Source organism: Phaenicophaeus curvirostris, chromosome 1 (genome assembly GCF_032191515.1).
Source record: "Phaenicophaeus curvirostris isolate KB17595 chromosome 1, BPBGC_Pcur_1.0, whole genome shotgun sequence".
Classification (NCBI taxonomy): domain Eukaryota; kingdom Metazoa; phylum Chordata; class Aves; order Cuculiformes; family Cuculidae; genus Phaenicophaeus; species Phaenicophaeus curvirostris.
This window is the reverse complement of record NC_091392.1, coordinates 128,708,927-128,729,652: the sequence shown is the minus strand read 5'-3', so window position 1 is coordinate 128,729,652 and position 20,726 is coordinate 128,708,927. Positions and strand designations below refer to the sequence as shown.

The following is a 20,726-nucleotide window of genomic DNA, read 5'->3' as shown; positions in this document are numbered from 1 at the left end:
TTGTGGTTGGCATGAAACTATTTAACTTCAAAGACCAAGAGAGACTCTACACTCATTATTTGAGAGGGACTTTCCTATGAGAAAAACATTCAAACAAAAATAAAAAAAAATGAATTAACCCACTCACCTTATAAATTCTTCCCATAATTTTCATTACAATATCTATAAAGTGCCATTCATCAAGAAGGCCTTCAAAATACTTCACAAATTATACAGTCTATAACGCATTCGTTCTCCTCCAAGAGCAGTTTCCACAATTACAAGACATACCAACTACTTCTAGGGAGCTACAAATCAACTCTGAGCAATGAAGAAAATCATCCCACTGAAGAAGAGAAACTGATGACAGGCAAAGTATCATTAATAAGCGTTTGTCTGAGATGCCAGTTTAGACAGTTAAATTCATAAAACTAAATCCAGACTTTTTTCTACCTGGAGCCATCCAGACTTAAAATTTTATTTGGAAGAATGGCTTCCCAAAAAATCAAACACAAAGTATCATTATCATACATTCTTAACATGGATGTGGTTCTCTGTTGAGAGATACAATACAAAATTGAACCAATTTCTATATGATATAACTGTATTATAAACTGGTGTGAAGCTGCAAGACGTAATATAATTTCATTGAACAGAACTTCATAGTTAGCAATCTTTCTCACCCAATTCACTCTTCTCTGAAGTAATAATGATGACTTTATTTTAACAATTCCTTCTGCAATTAACTGATTAGAACACCAGAAAAGATGCCAAGCAGAACCTAGAGCTAAGGGCATATTCTCAGTGAAAAGCTGTACTGCACCGTGCTACAGCAGCACCTGCGACCAGTGAAAGCAATAACTAAGTCCAGAAGTCCAACAAATATTCTGTTTTGTTGGCCTGACTGCTGGCAGGGAGACAGATGCAAAAGCCGCAGAAGAGGTGAGTAGGAGATGAAAATTGGAGTTTGTGACATCAAAACACCCTCATTGTGAGAGGTGTGGGAAAAGAACACAACATATTTGAAATAATTTGAAGCCTTTACACTAAAATCTGATGACTTTCTAGTATTACATTACCTCTACCACAGCTCCTGTCATCTCAATGATGATGATAATCCAGTGATTCACCCTAACCTTAAGTACTCTGAACTTACCGTGACACAACTTAGAAATATTGTAAGTTAGGGTTCAAGAGGCGTTTGACTGTGCCAGTCACCAGTACCTGATACAAAGCGCCACTGCAGACTGAAAATGCAGCGTAGAGGTCTGTCTATAGTTAATTTCTTGGATTTCCATTTATTTCCTTTCCTAAAACATTAATATGTTGAGGTTTTGTTGTAAGCTAATAAAACACAGAATAAAACTCAGATACATATGAAATGAATCTTGAGAAAGGAACACACTTAAAGATTAACAGTTTTAATGTTGAGTTCTATGAGCGATATTCACCTTAACAGTCCAGCACCCTGCTTTACAACTGTTACTCTAACTCTGAATTTTTATTCAGAAGGTAACTGTTAATAAGTATTTGCAATAGAAAATGTCACAGTAAGAGGAAATACAGATTTCTTATAAAATGCGAGTACTACTGACACATGTTTTTGAAGCTGTAGGAACATTTACATACATTGTTGTTTGTCTGATTTGGTTACTAATCTAATATCCCTAAAGGGCAGTTCAGAAGAAATCTCTCCACTATGGCTGGCTGCAATCCTAATACATCAAATATAGACGTGATATCCCTAGGTATCTGAGAAGGACCATCTTCTGAACGTGCAAAGTGATCACTCTTCTTTCATTTACGCAAGCCAAAACTTCTCTACATATGTAATAATGGCTTAAAATAAGATAAAAATAATTTTAACCAAATGCTGGCATAGCATTACTCTGATGTCTCCAAATTGCTGAATGACAACTTGCACTAAGCTGAGCACCTGGAAAGCAGAACAGTATCAACTGTATGCTGTACAATACTTTGTATTGCATTCTGTTTTATGCTTACATCAACACAAAATGCAGCTGTTTTTATTTATTCGTGCCACACAGCTACACATTTAACAAAACAATCATGAACTCAAACAAATGTTAGTTCATAATTTCATTGTGCCTCTGCATGCACTGAAATCTAGCGAATGTATTTTTCTATTCTCGCACAGTAAAGGCACGGCTAAGGTTAAATACACAGCTACTTGCAATGCCAACAGTTTCTAGGAGTACAGGTATGAGTTTAGGGATACTGGGCAATCCCTACTCCCTTCCAAAAGGATATTTACCAGACAAAGAATAACAATGCAAACAGCTCCAACCACTTCAGGCTGCCCTCTTGAAACACACAGATCAAGTGCCCTTATCTCAGCATCTTCCTACCTGTATACTCCAGAGGACCAAATATTAGCAGCATTAACCATTAAGGGGAAGGGGGTCAGGTCCCATTTGGTATTTTTCCTTCTGCCTAGGGCTGAAGCTGTTTATTTTCAATAGGCAGGACTGCAACAAAGCCCATGCTGCCTGGGCAGCCTCCCAGAGATGGTAGCAAATGAGGAGGCTGCTATTTGCATTTGTTGATTTAAGAGAGGATGGGGGGGAGCGCAAGGGAGTGGAAGACTGCTAAAGTAATTCCCATATTGTCTGCACGCTGTATTGACAGTGATCATCAGTCACCTGCTCATACTTCCTTCACCCCGGCCTTCAGAGGGAGACCAAAGGTTACACTGGGTCACAGGATCTGGAGGGAAATGAAAAGACATGCAAAATCAAGCTGCCAACCCACTGCATCTGTAGACGGAGTTATCCCCGCTAGGCCACATGTTCCAAAAACTAAGACGATTTAATAGTCTCATGAGAACTTGTTAAAATATAACGACGAAAAGAATAGAGAGGAAAAATGCCAAGCTCTGCTTGCAATTACTGCAGTATTTAACTGGGATATTTACAATCAAAAAAACACATTTGCCTTTTCAGGATGCTGCTTTGCATCACAAAGGCCTTCTCATTTGCACAAACAAAATCAAGCATTTGTGCCATGTTACTCTTCTATGCAAACACTCACTGCTTCAGTTTCAGAAGTGGGATGCATTGCATAGAATTCTTTCCCAAGACTCTTATTTTCACCTAAAAACTGTACCAGCATCCTCAACAACTGAAAAGTAGAGATCATGCTACACAAACCTACTTCACCACAGTAATGTTAGCAACTAAATGGCATTTTCGGAGTTCACAGAGTTCTAGTTATACTGTCATGTTAGTGAGGGCTATAGGTGACTAACTTCACGTAACACACAAGCAGCTTTTGTACTTTCAATTACTGCTCATTCAAAGCATTCTCATTTTTCCCCCCCAAAACTATTCTGTGAGAATCCAACACCCATCAACTTTGTATCCAATGTATGTAAAACCACCAAATCCAACATTTCCGAACTCACAGCCTAAAGATGCATTGCCACAACTCAGTCCTCATTTGCACAAGCAGATCCACTGGAGTCAACTGTGCTCATTTGCATGAGAAGGATATGAAAGATTAGACTTTAGATGAAGGCCAATTTTTGCTTGCAGAAGCAGAAAAACTTGCCAGACACACAGGACTGCAAAATTTGACCCCATAATGTTATACCCAAGACCTCTTACAAAAATAAGTCAAGATATTTAAGACAACTGTGAAACCTAAAGCTATTGAAACCTCCAACACTTGGGAAGGAGATGGGATAGATGACAGCTCAGAAGCCTGCATTCTCATGCAATTCTAATTAGTAAAATTCCCTCAGATAATCCACAGCGACAGTTTCACTCTATGTTTTTACAGAAAGTGAAAGACAAATCGGTTCAGATTTGTAATATTTAAACACTAGAAATCTACCATTCAGTTAGTGTCACAGAGCAGCAATTATGAGATAAGACTTAAAAAGCAGAAGTAAAATTACAGCAAGTAAGGTTGGGGCACATTTTGCTGTACATTCTATGAATACAGCATTGCTACCTTAGGTGAAGGTGCCAATTAGGACAATAAAAACAGTAATTCAGTGTTTAATTCAGCACATCTTTCAAGACAGAAATTATTCTATTTGTACGGCTGGATTGTTCCTATGTCCCCACTGAGATGCAAGCCAAATACTCCTCTGAGAATACGAAAACCTGGCCCTTCTCTCATATATAGATTAAAAAAAAAAAAACATAAGGTGAAGAGATTTAGCAAGTTAGCCTAAATGCATGTGAGCATTCCACAAACGAAGTAGTGGGGAAACATACCTCCCAAGTTCTAGCCCAGAACTCCAACTATAAAATTAACATTCTTTAATACAGTAAGTTATTATCATGATAGTTTTGACAACTGGGAAAGGAGGTGGAAAAGATTAACAATTTTTCAAAACAGCTTACTGCCAAGGATTATAAAAATGTATGTCCTTATGTCTCAACTGAACAAAAGAGCCATACAAAAGCATAAGTATCTGTAACACATACCACCTCTTTCTGTGTTTGGATTACTTCTGGTTAAGAGGTAGCTTCAAGATCCTAATTGATAGGTTGTTATGATATGAAATCAGTTAGAAGCAATTATTTTGCTATCTAAAAAGCAACACTGCATCTGGAAATTTCAACATCTACCTTGGCAAGACATTAACTTCACGGCTTGCAATTTTCTTCTTTCTAGATTTTAGTTCCTGCTACCAGTATAACAAAAGAAAGGGGGGGAAAAACCCACAACCGAAAAACCAAAAAATCAAATTAAAAAAAAACCCAAACCTCTATTTTGTTGATAAGCTGAGAAGGAAGAGGCAAGTAAATACCTGATAAACTATCAAAGCAGCATAAACTTGAGTTACCTGGAGACAGTTTAGGTGTGCTGATGATGAATCTGTCAATATGAATGGCAAAGCCTGGTTCTACACACTGGGTAGGAGTTTAAACATCCTGATTCTTCACCCCATCATTACTGATTCTGCCCAGGTTTTGCTATTATATTCCCCTAAACAGCATCACCAAAATGAAAGGTGGGCCTAAAATGCAACAATAAAATGCAATAGGCTTCAGGGGAAGAAAAAAGAAACGCAGAGCATGGTTAGTGCAATGCCACAATTTGTCTTGTCTTAACATCTGAATGACAGAGCTGACATTCTTAACATAGCTTATATGCATTATACTAACACAGGTTTGGAAAAAATCCACTCAATCCCATCCACAAGCTGGGCAGCACAACCACTATTGACATTAGCATCCACAAGATCTGAATAAGAGCAAATAAAAAAAAAAATCCACGTAACAGTCAAAAATATGTGTGTTGGAGGACTTCCACTTTTAGATAAAATTACAAATACCTCATAAATAAGGTAAATGGTAAAATTGTGAGTAAATCTGACTTACAGTAACATTACAGCTTTAAGAAATGCAAAACTTTTATTTTCTAAGTGGTTACTACCCTGTAGCAACACCATCCAAGCCCTTGCTGCAAGATGACAAGTAACATTAATACCAAATAAAAAAAGCTTAACATGTGAGAGAATGTGGCAAATCACATTTCAGCCTGAAGCACTGAAGAGTTTTTCATGTACGATTCTGAAGACAGCATAAATCTGCTTACTGTATGCGCCTGATTTAACTACTGTGACCTGCTTGTAAAAACAAGCTTGCTGCACTGAGAGAAAAACGAAACCTCCAGCAGTAGGAAACTGTACCATTTCAGCATCTGTTTCTTTCTTTAATGAAACTTAATAATTACTATGCTTATCTGACTTCTTTTGGTTGCTTTTAAATAACGCAGAGTCTTTTCACAGATCTAACTGCAGCTCTGTCTAAAGTTTCAACACCTCTTTTGTTTCAATAATAGCTTCATATAATTTCAACAGTATTAGCTAGGCATGGCTTCGCTAGTATAACTATTGAATGCTACATTTCATACCACTGAACGCCTGCCCTGACACCCAGCCAGGACCACCTAAATCACTTCTTCTGATAAGGATCAAAGACAAAACATCAACGTGAAGATTAAGGTCTGAATGTTAAAAACCAACTTTTCACCTATGTGCTCCATTTTATCTTCCATTAATTGTCTCAGTTCCCAAAATTAACTTTCTAAAACCAACACAAGTTGCAGAAGATAAGGCTATAAAGACAAACTATACCATGTAATCTCTTCTGAATACAGTCACCCATATCTAAGAAGCCCGTGTTTAAACTGTTCTGAAAAGCTTCCTATAACAGAGGTCCTACGTTCTCTGTGGGCATGACAGAGAAATGCATGGTTAAAACAGTAAACAACTGAAATAAAATCTTCCCTAATTTTCATATCACCTCCCTTACTACACCTCAATTCTCTTTCAAAGGGCCAAATTAGACTCTGAAATATAAGTCCCATGACAGTAAATTGTTGTCCTAGGTATGGATGAAATTTAAAGCATGTTCTATCACTTTCATACTTGGACTGCGGGATACTGGTTTTGCTTGGTCACTAAAATCTCAAGAGATGGGTTTCAGTCTTTTAACTAGTGATTTAAAACACTTAAATGTTTTCGGAAAAAGTAGTTACAGAAATCAAGAATAGTTTCCATTATATTCACTCTGAAATCTAAGCCATATTCAGTCAATTTTTTTCACTTTCTAATGTGGTCATTCACAGAAGATTACTTGTTTGAATAAAATTGGCTGGTTTCACAGAATCACTAGGTTGGAAAAGACCACCAGGATCATCGAGTCCAACCATTCCTATCAACTACTAAATCAAGCCCCTCCGGTTTCTTCATATACATTTGTAAGGAATTTTACTAACTCGTAAGAGGGATGTACAAGAGGGATTCTGATTTAAACTCAGCAAGCGGAACGTTTATTTTCATTCTTGCAAGATTATCAAACAGAAGAAGGGGTCTTAAGCCCAAGGAAAGCAACGCAGAGACCAAGCTGGACAAGATTAATTGCCCTTGTGTGACTGCTCAGTGTTTGCCGTTCTCTATCAAGTTGGACGGCTTCTTTTGGTTCTCACGACACTGTCCAGAAAAGGGTTAAGCAGATTGGTGAAGTGTTTCTCTGAAGTCCTTGGCGTTTCCAAATATCCTTTGTTACAGATTGCTAGGGTACTACTGCCAGGTGATCGCTGTGGCAGGTGGACCCACTGCCATGGATGATTCTTACTGAGGTGGATCCACTTCCATTGGCTCTGTGCCGTCATCCGGTGGATCCACCTCCATTGGCTCCTCATCATGCTCTGCTGGATCCACCTCCATGGGTTCCACATCATCATTTGGACGGTGATTGCACCTGCGACTCAGTCCACGCCTTAGCCGAAAGGCACGCCTGGCCTCCCTGTTGTTCCACTGTGCGCTCCCAGCTGCCCACTGGACAGCGTTGGTCGCGTGAGCAGGGGCAGCGCTTCTCATGGCAGGAGGCAGGGTGATGTTGTTCCTCCTCCTTGGCCAATTGCCCTTCTTGTGGCTCCTGGGAGGTGCCTTCCTTCTCCTCTTTTCCGGGAAGTGACTCCGTTGTGTCAAAGGCAAAGTTAAGCAGCCACCCTTCTGGCTCGGCGGACTGTTCCATGTCTGGCCAACACGCCTGGGCGCCGTGCTGTCACCTGGTGGGGCTAAACCCAATGCTGCCCTCTTCAAAGGTGAGCAGCCACTTGGCTGGCTGCTCCGGGAACTCCCTGGCTGGCAAACCCTCCTGGGATCCACGCTGTTCTGTTTTCCACCTGGAGGTGATGTGTGGCTCAGGTGTGTTGTCAAACATGGCAGGATGGGGCAGGGGGAGCGTATGGCCTGAAAGGTATCCAAAGGTGGGAGAAGAAGGAGGTTCCTTAGGGCTGAGGGCCCCTTTCCTGGGGCTCGCTCCTGCCTGCCATGCTGCTGGCCTGAAGGAACGGCTGGCCCTTGTTGCCCAGCATCTCCTGTGTTTCACTTTGTGACCACTGCTTCTTGCCCCATCAAGGCAGAACTATTAAACTAGCCTGCATGAAAAAAGCTGAGGCCAGAATAATACTACAGTATTTCAAGTGAATACCTACACTATAGTATCTGTTATACTTTCTTCCTTAGCAGGAGTAGTTAATGTGACTTAACGAAGAATCCTGTCAACATTATCATCTTTCTGAAATGAAATTACTTGATTGCACTCTCCTTGAAGCTATTATTTTTTCTTGACTTGTTCTTGACTTGCTGGCCGAAGACTGAGAAAAACAATGGGGATGGAGAGAGAAGGAAACATGACTTATTTCTTGCTTTCTTGCTTCTGCTCCTTTGGTATTTCCAGTGACGGTTCTGTGACACCCTTCTAGTTGTTCCTTACTCACCTAACACCAACTGTGAAAACGATCACCACGAGAAAAAGATTGTTGAACCAAACAAGTTTAAGTCATTAATTAAAACATAGTTCCCCTTTTTTAAGAACCCCTCTTTCTGTCGAATTTGAAGGGAGTGAGCAAGGATAGTAGAGCCTCAACAGTTTGACAGAAAAGCCTTATATTACAGAAACATGACAAGAGTAGCAGAGGAATTACATTCAGAGGTATCCCTCTCTATTGCATTTCCCTTCTTCCGCACAGGAAGAACATCAATCTGCTAGACTGAGTCTAGAGGAGGGCCAGAAGAAGATCAGAGGGCTGTAGCACCTCCCACACTACGACTGGCTGAGATTGGGGTTGTTTAGCCTAGAGAAAAGAAGGCTCTGGGGAGACCTTACAGTAGCCTTTCAGAACAGAAAGGAGGCCTACAGGAAAGCTGAGAGTGGGCTCTTTATCAGGGAGTTCAGTGATAGGACAAGGGGTAACAGTTTTAAGCTGAAAGAGGGGAGATTTAGATTAGATATTAATAAGAAATTTTTTAGTGTGAGGGTGGTGAGGCACTGGCACAGGTTGCCCAGAGAAGCTGTGGATGCTCCCACCCTGGAAGTGTTCAAGACCAGGTTGGATGAGGCTTTGAGCAACCTGATCTAGTGGAAGGAGTCCAAACCCATGGCAGGAGGGCTGGAACAGGATGATCTTTAAGGTCCCTTCCAACCCACACCAGTCTATGATTCTATGATTCATTCTACGGTGGATAGCTGCACATAATAAAGTACAGTAGCTATTAGTAAAAGGAACTCTATAAACCTATGTACAAACATCCTTAAAGGTATGAGAATGAGAAAGCATTCAGAGTAGGCAACTTCAAAACAGAATTTTGTGAGTACGAAGGAAAAAACACTAAATATAGTCATATAGTTTAAACCCTGAGCTACCACAGAAGCAAAGACTACTTTCCCAGCATTCAACTTCATATAAAGTGCTGCCACGGCAAATATATTAGTTTCATTAAACGGGAGCATTTAACTATCTATAAACTCTATTCGCTCTTTGTATCAAGTCCAAGATGCTTCACAACCACACAAAAAATAAAGATAATCAAAAGCCTTCATAACAGTGTTAAATAAAAGACAGTCCCAGAGCTACTATGAACCAACAAAAATTGGTTCCCAGAAACCAGCCTACTAGCATTAAACTACATAAAGAAATTTCATCCAACATTTCATCCTTATCAGCAACTCACAAATCAAATCTTCAGTCTTATCTGCATACAGCCAGCTGGTTTTTAAAATTCTGCTGGAATTGAGGGGAAAAATAATTAAGCAATATTATTTGTCATCTTACCATTGTTCCCTGGTGGTTGTAATGCATCTCCTGTCAAGCTACACCATCCGACTGGGAAAATATCTCGAGAATCACATCTGCACCAATAGTCAAACGCTCCGCTCCAGCCATCAAATGTAACAAAAACTTCATCTCCTTTAACATCTCCAATGGTTGCTGGACAAATCAAGTATGGGTTCTTTCTATCTATAGCTTCAAGCTTCATTCCTACTTTAAAGCAGTTTGGCACAGGTTTGGGTGGTTCCTACAAAAGTAAGAGTGGTAGAATATTTGTATTTCTATTTCTATGTCCTCTTGAAAAACAGAGAAAACCCTCTATTTTTCTTCAACATCCTTCTTATACTCACTGGACTCAAAAAGTTACAGTGAACATTCAAGGAAGCTTACTCATGTTTCAAATTTGCATTTGCTCTTCTGTATTATAAAAATCTAGATTCTGTTCCCACAAACAGAGCTGGGATAATTCACAAAACTGTTCACAACAGAAAGTCCTTGCTAAAAGTATTTACATAAGCCATAGGTTGCAACCAGTACATTATATCTGGGCAGCAAAACAGCAAAGACACTAAAATGAAATTATTACATGCTAATAAAGAAGAAGAGGTTTGCAGGGAATGGATATTTCTGGGGACTGATAACTGTCTGGCAAAAGCTTCACTTCCCAATTAATCCATGAAAAATTCATTAGCATTGGACATTATTTATAGGCCTCTGCTAACTCAGTTGGCCTTAGACCAATTCCAAGTGGACAAAAGAAAAACAAAAATCAGGTCCACATGACCAGCACAAGTGTATCTCCACAGCAGGAGCTGTGACCCTATGTACCCTGAATTACTACCTCAGTATCAAGAACCTCATCATCAAAAAGCCATCTCAGATGTGCTGATAGGATAGCACAGGGAAGCATGGCTTATCACACCTCAGAAAATATGTATGATTCTATGTAACGAAATTATACAATTACGTAAGGTTAACTTGATTGCAGGTTTGAACCCAACTGTTCCATTCACTGACATACTTGTCAATGTCACTTCCATACCAAAAATGAAGTCACTGTACGTGACAGGAGGCCTTTACCACCTCAACAAAAAAAAAGAATCAACAAGTCATCTTAATATTACGGGGTTTTTTTATACAACTTTTCATGTTTCACAGTAACTTACTCTAGTCATGTTTTTAAAACTGAACAGCTTTTTCTGCTATTTTCAAGTACTTTCTCACTACTTTTTAAATGATGAGTATACATCCAATCAAAACATTCAACAAAACCTTTCCAGGTACCACTGTATTCCAATGGCAGGTGTTTTTTTTTTTACTCCTGTGCATAATCACATTAATACATTGTTAAGAAATGTGATATTCATTGCATCTTAAATCCACGAGAGATCAAAAATGAGATAACACAAGTTTTCTAAATAATGCGCCATACTTTAAAGTCTCAGCTCAGGAAAAGAGATGCCTATCTCAAAGGACTAGAAGCAGACTGCTTCCTGTCTAGCTTTGTAGCTTGCCAATCCAGTTCAAAGTCATGTTAAATAACAGTCTTGCCTTCCCCTGCTGCAGACAACAGGGTAACATCTTGGCAAAACTGTAACCATAGACCAATTGATAAAATGTTGTTTACTAGCAGTTCTTTCTTCTTACCTTCTTAAAGAATGCTGCAGGTGCCATTTCAGCTCCATTAAGAGTTCTTAAGAGAAACATTGGCCAAGAAGATGCATTCATCTGGAACCCTGAGTAACAAACAAATAAATAGCCCTGCTTTCAGTTTGCAAAATAAAAGAGGAAGGTAAGGACATAAATACCATTTTACTAATGCCTCATTCCCTCTATTTTGGACTTGGTGAACATAAAAGTAGCCAAGAAGGAACAAACAGGGTTGCTGTTGGTGCAGAAAGTCATGCAATGCATTTCCACTCTGAGTGACTTGCCTGAAGAATCACACATCATAATTTGTGATGTTACAGATAAACATCTAGAACTTAACAACATGTAAGTTCTAGTACAGGGGATCGATCACAAGGTTGTCCCACAAAGTCCCTGGTCCAGTGGACCTTCCCCAGCGCAAGCATCTAGCTTATTTTTCAGGTCTGTTTTTTGCTGTCATTCTAAAATGACATTCTCTGCTCCAGCTTCTCTCATTTATTGAGGAGATACCTTTTATTTTCAAGACTGTTCTAATTCTTTCACCAGACCACACACGAAAAAATAACAATTGGTTTCTTCTCCCTCCCCCATTTACATACACAAATAAATAGCTAGCCTTAAAAAAAAAAACAGGGAAGAACAAAAATAAAATTATTTTAATAAACGCATGTATCATATTGGAAAACATAAACTGGAAGATGCTTCTACTTCAATACTCTTCACTATCAAGTAATAGAAGCCACAAACAATAATCAAACTTGTTTAGATGAACCACCTTATTCAAGCAGAACAAAGACTTGGCTGAAAACACTCTCATTCCAGGTATTTGCCCTCAGAATCAACTACCTTCCAGTTCAAAAATAAAACAAATTTTAAAAAGTCATTTTTCTTTCCATGCTTTCCAAGTGGATGTTTCAAAGTACTAAATAAGATAACAGACATAGTGACATTTTTTTCTGCATCTAGCACATTTCTACAGAAAAACAGACAATACAACAAACTGGAAATTTTTTCCATAAAGCACATAGCACCAGAACTTGCCAGGATCTGATGAGTTCCTTCATAGCTGAACCTTGACAATTCTATTAAAAAATGTAACTGGAAAGGTGGAACATATCTCCAATTCATTATCAGTTAAATCATTAATCATCTAAAATTGGATTTTCAAGTTGGAACTACCTATGCCACGCCTAAATGAATAGAAAGCTCATATTTGATAAATGGTCTCATAATCTGAGGAATGCTGAGCTGATTATCAGCCCTGGTTTGATACCAGAGTCTTTATACAGCCTAAACACGTGTGGTTACTGAAACACATCATCTTTAAACAACTAGCCCAGAAAAGACACATACACAAGACAGAGAAATGATAACTCAACAGTAGTTCTCATTAACTTTGTTTGGCCTTTAAGTTATCCTGGTAAAACTAAAGAAAATATCCTTAATATAATTTGTTGAGAAAGTTAAGTTCTCAACTACAAAAAAGCTTACCTATGAAAAACAGAGGCTGGAACAGGAACCCTGTGCTACAACAATCACTTTCTCAAAACCCTTATGTCAGATAAATAGTTAAACCTATGTAAAAATCAGACAGGAGGGGCTATTTTAGCTGGTTATTATGATAGAAGCAGAACATTAGTATCCAGAAGGTTCCCTACTACTCAGAAAAAAAAATATATAATCACTGGATTAAATGTCTAACAGGAGGTAATTATACACCCAATTAGCTCCCAGCTTTGCCCAGGAACAGGATGCTGTAAAACTGCCAGAAAGGCTTTTTCAAAAATTTATCTAGGTATGCCAGAATGTTTGATTGCTGAAATTTAGCCTATCCCTAGAAAAATCTAGGGCAGGAGGTACAAAATAATGGTACTCACATTCTTTTCTGAATAAACAGCAATTGTGTGGAGGGCAGGTAAACTTACATGCCTAGGTACAGAGAAACAGCTGCTTGTTAGGTGCTGCACTACGAGCAGCCTGACTGAATAGGAATAAGAAACAGTATCTGAACAGAAGGCACCAACCTTTCTACTGATGATCATGGAAAGTTTCTCTTCTTAAGGGATCGACTGCCCCCATTATACATAACTAGAGTTGGTTTATTCATCAGGCTGGTTTAGAAACATGTTTAAAAAAGCACTATGCTCCTGAACTGACGCCATGTATTTAACATTGTACATATGTGTAGCTCAAGGAACAGGCATACCCTTCTCTATTATAACCCTCTTTCATACTGGTGTTACTGCATTCATTCTACAAGGTTATACCAAGAACATCAGAGAGGTTAAACAGAGTAACTTTTCCCTCAAATGTCAAAATTTCCAGTACTTTCATTCAAAATCTCTATGCATCCACAGGAAAGAAGGCAAAAAGCCCCTCTAGGTTTAAACTGTCTATTTATCCCAAATAACATCCTTCCAGACTGGCACTCTGGCTGTATTACTTTTCTTATTTCTAAAGCAGCACAACAGCACAGAAATCTACCCTGATAAACTATGCGGTGTCTTAATGGTTATGTCAACTGCTGCTGTATCTGTCTGCCCCTCTACAAACAAATTAGGTTTCATACTGTAGTGAAATGATAGTTTTCAATTCATCTTTCAAACGGAAGATCCAAAAGCTGTGAATAGGTTAGGTTTACAAGTTGTTTGAGAGGCTAGTAACAGAAAGCATACCTATCTCCACTGCACCTCTGCCTTCTCATCTGTGTTATTGATGACACCAAATCAGAAGTAGGTTTATACCCATAAGATGGAAACCAGCAGTAGTCGATTTCTGCTTACAGTTCATTTCTGGCATCTTCTAAACGTTACTGAAGATAACAGGGGAGGGGATGTTGGTTTGGGTTGATTTTTTGACAGGGGGTGTAAGATAAATGTCAGTCATTATTTTTCCTTCTTTTTAAAAGCAGAACTATTTTCAGACCAATGTGAAAAAAGTGTTTCTTTAAAAATTACCACACCAAAAAGTTTAAGCTATAACAAGTATGGTTCAAGAGTGCAGACTTAAATACACAGGTTAATCACAACAAAGATATTGCACCTATGTTACCCCTAGCCACTAGTCAAAGTTACTTCTGATTATTTGTCACATAACAAGCAATTCCTTTGTACCATTCCCCATTTATTAGATTTCCTCAATAAGACTAAGCCCAAGCACTATTTCTCAGCTTGGGGAGACACATAACGTGGTCACCATATTGTTCAGGGAAGGCAAAAGAAATTCTGCATACTATTTCTAAGCATGGGAAAGCTATGCCTTGTTCCTGAGTATTCTTCATGCTCACAAACTAGTCACGACAAACTGAACAACATCCCCCAGTAAGCGTTGATTTGAGATGAGAACTGCATGCAGTATTAGCCTGCAGTTTGCTAAAGCTGTGGAGTGTTATTCCTCCTGTTTCAGAGCACAGCGCTGCAATACTGTTGTTAAGCCCCTCTATGCAGCATTTCCCAAACCACAACCAATTTGCTCAGTGCTTGAAAAAGCATTCAGACTGCCCTGAACTGCTACACCTCCTGCAGCCCAGCTGAGCCTTTCAAGCAGGTTGGTTAACAGCGAGCTCCTTCTAGTGGGCTGCTCTGATTTACTGAAAAGGAAGAAAGTCAGCTTTCCCTGGGTCTCAGTTCTGATCAAGGTCTACTAAAAGGAGCACACAGAGCAGCAAGCAAGCAAACATTGCATCCATACACACTCATAAGATAGGGTGTGTATGAGGGAACATTTATAGAATGGGCACATGACATTGTATCTCACTATTAAGAAAGCCATCAGACACTCCCATTTAATATTAAGGGACTACTTCAAAAAAATAACAGAACTCAAACTAATTATTCTGCTCATTCTTAAGTCAAAAGAATCCAAAAAGAAGAAAAAGACAGAATTCACTTAGCTTGAATTAGTTTGCTTACCTCTTTTTCAATTAAATAATGCTTTAGTGAAATGTTAGTGCCACTGAAATTGCCAAGACAATAAGGTAAAATTGACTTCATGAAAGAAATACTCCATGCACATTAGTTCAGAAGCTTTGTTTCTTACCAAGTGGAGGCTGGAGCATGCCCCCTTTCTTTTCGCAGGTCCCAATAGGCTGTATGTCTGAGGAATCCACAAGCCTCCAAAAATCATTTTTGTTGTCACTTCCATCCAGCCGCAACCTTAGCCTGGCACCAGTAATTCCAATTACTGTAGCTATACAAACTGAGGTAATATTGCGAGGATCACGGGCTTCCAGTTTCATACCAACTTTGAAGTCATTCGTAGGTGGAATTCTAGACTACAATAATAAGTAAAAGACTTTTTCTTATTGTTAGTATTGTCAAATATACCAGCCAGTTCAATATACAGCTTTCATTCAATCAAACATATCATGCAACTGGTAAATACAAAGAAGTCTTTTAACTTTGACTGCTTAGTAGAGTGAGAAAAGGAGTTTGGATAACCTTCCCAAAAGCTAGCATTTCCTTGATATTTCTCCTGCATAAACATGGCTGCTTTCCAAAAAGACAAACACTGCTAAGAAGGGTAACAAAGGAAACAAGATGAAAATATGACCATAAATACAGGAGAGGAGTGATCAATACTTGAAGCATAAGGAAAACAAGAACATCAGCAAACATGACATTTAACTCTTTTTTTTTTAAAAAAAAAAAGCCAGGAGATTTATCAGCTTTTGATTTCTCATTATAAGAATGTTTCGGAATATCAAATAAAATTTAGACCCTACTGCTCTAAGTACTATGAAAGCTGAAAGCAAAGAAAGAGCTTCTGCTTTCAAAAAGGCTTACAATATAAGGAAAGAAGACAGAAAAAAGAATGAGTGTTAACTGCATTTTACAGAAAGAGAGCAGACAGTCCTAAAGTCACATAAAAACTTCTGTGCAAAGACAGGAACGCCAGCTTGTGCTTATTCATAAAGAACTGAATACATTCATACACATACAAAGAAATGCCAACTTCATTAGCAGAAAGATACTGGCACAGGGAAAAGAAATGTGACAAATGCTACTTGGTCTCTGAGCTGAGCTTTCTGTCAGAAAGTAAAGGTGAACACAAGAGAAGGAGAAAATATTTTAGTCACGTACCACCACACTACTAGCAGAGACTGACTGGATCACAGTCTGATCATTTGCCCACTGTAGTACCGTAGACAATAACATAGAATCATAGAATCATAGAATCATAGAACCATAGAATCATAGAATAACCAGGTTGGAAGAGACCCACCGGATCATTGAGTCCAACCATTCCTATCAAACACTAAACCACGCCCCTTAGCACCTCGTCCACCCGTGCCTTAAACACCTCCAGGGAAGGTGACTCAACCACCTCCCTGGGCAGTCACATCATCTAGTGATGTTCAGAACTTTGTATGAACACTAACTGGGACTGAACAACTCACCTAGTCATGTATAAAGATTATTCCAGAATCCCACTATTCTGTTTAAATGTCTCCTCATTTCCAGCCTAAATTTATTAATGCAAATTTTTGCCAATGCTATGATTTAACTTAAATTCTTACTGCAACTTGGTAAATAATAACAAAATCTACAGATTTACAGAGGGCAACTCAACCCTGGAAGCCCTTTTCTACTCATCCAGTACAAAGACACCAAGATCTGCAAGCAGCCCTCCCCATGACATTTAAAACAAGTAGCTATCCTAAAGAGACTAACACAATCTGAATCCTAATACAGGAGGCAGGTAGAAAAAACAAATCCATGGGCATTCAGAGAATCATAGAATGGCTTTGTTGGAAAAGAACTTTGAAATCATCAAGCCAAATCATACCTGTCCACTACTACATCGTATCCCTGAGCACTTCACCTAGGACATTCAGGCATTCGCACTCACAAGCTCCGTATGTCCCTTCTCCTGCCCACCTGACTAGCTCAGGTGGGGATTCCATAATAAACAGAGAAGCGTGCACTTAACTGTCCAGGAGAAGGCTGAAGAAACGTGCTACTGCAATAAGTGCTGGTAATCCTTCGCCTCCACCAAATTTAATTTTTTTAATCACATCTTGATCTACTTGCTAAGGTGTGCAGGCACACTATTTGCAACACACCCCTGATCAACAGCAGGAGCCCTGGAGGAGCCTGAGCCCACAAAACAAAGAGGCGAGCAATATTGAGTGAGTGCTGAGCGTAGCATCTGCCAAAACCGCATTTAGACAGCAGGCTGTCTGAAAGGGGAGTTTGAGCATATTAAATTTAAAGGGCAATTCAATTTCCAAGATACTGCTTGTCAAGCTGTTATTTTCTATGACTATGAAAGGCAACTGAAATTGAGAATTTGGGGAGGTTGTTTATTTGTTGGTAGAAAAGGTGAGCTTGTTTAAATACAAATAACTCCAGACATTCTACTAAAAAAAAAAAACTACTCCATTGTCAGTCCTTACCAGGTCTCTAACAGCCTTGTTTTAAGCTCTGTTCAAACCACAAGGGGCTAAGCTTTTTTATCAAAAAAAGTGCTGTTCCCCAGGGCTTGGTGCTGGGTCCAGTCCTGTTCAATCTTTATCAACAACCTGGATGAGGTTGCAAATGCACCCTTAGCAGGTTTGCAGGCAACACTAAACTGGGAGGAAGTGTGGATCTGCTTGAGGGCAGGGAGGCTCTCCAAAGGGATCTGAACAGGCTGGACCGATGGGCTGAGGCCAACGGGATGAGGTTTAACAAGGCCAAGTGTGGAGTCCTGAACTAGTTACACAAAAACCCTGTGCAGCGCTACAGGCTTGAGGAAGAGTGGCTTGAAAGCTGCCTGGCATAGAAGGACCTGGGGGTCTTGGTCAACAACTGACTGAACATGAGCCAGCAGTGTGCCCAGGCAGCCAAGGCAGCCAACAACATCTTGGCTTGTATCAGAAACAGCATGGCCAGCAGGACCAGGGAAGTGATTCTCCTGCTGTACTCAGCACTGATGACGGCCGCACCTCAAATAATGTGTTCAGTTCTGGGCCCCTCACCACAAGAAGGATGTTGAGGCTCTGGAGCGAGTCCAGAGAAGAGCAACAAAGCTGGTGAAGAGGCTGGAGAACAAGTCTTATGAGGAACGGCTGAGAGAGCTGGGGTTGTTTAGCCTGGAGAATAGGAGGCTGAGGGGAGACCTTATTGCTCTCAACAACTTCCAAAAAGCTGGTTGCAGAGACGTGGGTGTTGGTCTCCTCTCCCAAGTGAGAGGTGATAGGACAAAAGTGAATGGTGTCAAGCTGCATCAGGGGAAGTTTAGATTGGACATGAAGAAAAATTTCTTCACCAAAAGGGTTATCAGGCACTGGAACAGGCTGCCCAGGGAGGTGGCTGAGTCACCATCCCTGGAGGTGTTTAAAAAGTGGGTAGATGAGGTGCTTGGGGACATGACTCAGTAGTAGACAGGTACAGCTGGAGCTGATAGTCTCTAAGGTCTTTTCCAATCTAATGATTCTCTGATTCTATGAAAGGTTTTCAAGGGCTTGAAAAAAATATTTCAGGGCCAGAGAAAGGGATGTGGAATGCATTGAAGTTTTAAGTAGTAATTAAAAACAACATAGAGCAGCAGATAAAATATCATCTAAATTAAGATAAAAACTTTAATCAGTTTCTACTAGCTGTCTGTGCTTGTATCTTAATTTATGGTAGAGGCTTTAATTTATTGCTCCCCAGGCCATTTTAATTACTACAAAATTTAAACTTTGTAGAATTCCCGTAAGTCACGAATTGTGGATATAATTGTCAAATTAAGCTTCTCTCTGCTATTTTGGTTATGGCTGGCCACAGCAGTGTACTTCTTTGCATTACACCGAGTGATAATGACACGTACAATTAATGTGTAACCCAATAAAAGTAAAATTAGTCCTACACAAAGCTCAAGCAATTTAGTTTCCAAAAATCTGCAAATATTATGCAGTGAGAGGCACTAGTTCTGCACTAATTAATATTGCATGCCACTTTCTACTTAAAGGTCAACTCTTAGAAAAACTGAAGGTCTGCATATGCAAATTGCTTTTAAATTTGCTATGCACAGAAACTAAAGCTCTTCTCTCCAACCCACACACTCCTTAATCAATCCAGGCCACTTGAATTTATCTATCTCAGTCACTGTATGTCACTTAAGCACCTTTATTTAAGGTGTTAGTTGCTCAGTCTGGATCTCTTGAGCATTAGCAGGGAAGAGAAAGATGCAAAAAAGACATATGGAAAGGCTTCTAAGCAGCTCTGTGCAGTAACTACAACTCTCGGGGGCATACGCTCTGGTCATGGTGGTTTACAGTCTGCAAGTATGGCATGAACTTCACAATGACCGAAGATATGTACTACTGCCCTCTGCCTCTACCCAAACGGAGTTCAGGGTCTCTACCTTGAGCTAGTATCCATTATGAAAAACACATATGGTAGAATTATCTTCTGAAGCTCCACTTAAACAGACACTGCTATTCTTGGACATCTCTCATTGACAGCAGCCTCTTTGTCCTTTATCCTCATCTCCAAACAGCAAGTTGAGATTCAAGATCTTGTACAAGGACATGCTACCACCTGCATTTCTCTCTCCCTATTCCCCATTCCTGCAACTGCTCCAGATGCATTGAGTGATGGTCTCTCTCCTCCTCAGACGATTCCATTCATGTTGCTTTTTGTTTGGTCCCCACTGGAGGCCAGTATCGTTTATGGTATCACCACAAACTCCTGAAAATGTATTTCTGAATGCGTCCAATCCACTAAACTTGACATGTATCACTTGTCACACCTGTTATAGTTCTATCAACCTGAACTATCCATTCCTTCAGCATCTGTCTTCCTAACACAGTGAAAACATACGGGCCAAAGGTAATCCTATGTAACTTTATGCAGCTAAGATACTCCTCAAATTGAGAAAATACTGGCTCAGGCTTCCTCTATAGATAGAGATGCCTGCAGAGGTTGAATAGGTCTCCAGAGGGCTGAATAACTGGAGGTCATTAACTCACAGAAAATGGCAGATTTAAACTGCATCTGCAAATATATACCAAACCACCAAGTAGGAAGGAAACAAACTTGTAGGGCACAATGTAAAACAAAAAATAGTATATTAAACACCCTTCATTACAAATCTAGTATTTCCTTTTCATTCTCATATATTCCCCTTGGTTTATTTGTAACTTCTTTAGTGAAAAGCACCCTGCTGAGAAAGAGACAAAATTAAACCTGTTTGAGAGACCCAGAAAAAGTAGTGAATAAACTCCACTACACACACATACATCTTGTACCTAGCCAGAATTGAAAGCACTCTTTCTGAAACAGGGCAGGAGAAAGGGTCCTCTGACGATCAGCCAAATCTTAATTCCCACTCAAACTATGGTACCTCTAAGATTAACGAAAAAAGTAGAAAATATTCTTGAACTCTGATAAGACTATCTCTTTCATTAACTTGTCCTTTTTTGAAGAAAAACAGAGCCCAAAGCTACAACTTTAATGAAACCCTCAAAGTTTGGCTTGAGGCAGAAACAAAGAATGAAAAACTTCAACAGCCAGCATCTGCCAAAACTG

The 20,726-nt window shown here is 39.5% G+C and overlaps 1 protein-coding gene across 5 annotated transcripts in view; it reads right to left on the bottom strand.

Moving 5' to 3' along the window:
- Positions 1 to 20,726, bottom strand: part of SCML2 (Scm polycomb group protein like 2) — a 56,133-nt gene that overhangs the window by 23,093 nt on the left and 12,314 nt on the right. For 2 of the 5 annotated variants that reach the window (XM_069874271.1, XM_069874280.1), the window contains 3 exons: positions 15,268 to 15,502; positions 11,227 to 11,315; positions 9,583 to 9,826 (listed from right to left, as the gene is read on the bottom strand). In XM_069874271.1, coding sequence (XP_069730372.1) covers positions 9,583 to 9,826; positions 11,227 to 11,315; positions 15,268 to 15,502 — 568 coding nt within the window. Of the gene's footprint in view, positions 1 to 9,582; positions 9,827 to 11,226; positions 11,316 to 15,267; positions 15,523 to 20,726 lie in introns of all 5 variants that reach the window. The other 3 variants (XM_069874290.1, XM_069874300.1, XM_069874308.1) reach the window with 2 other exon arrangements.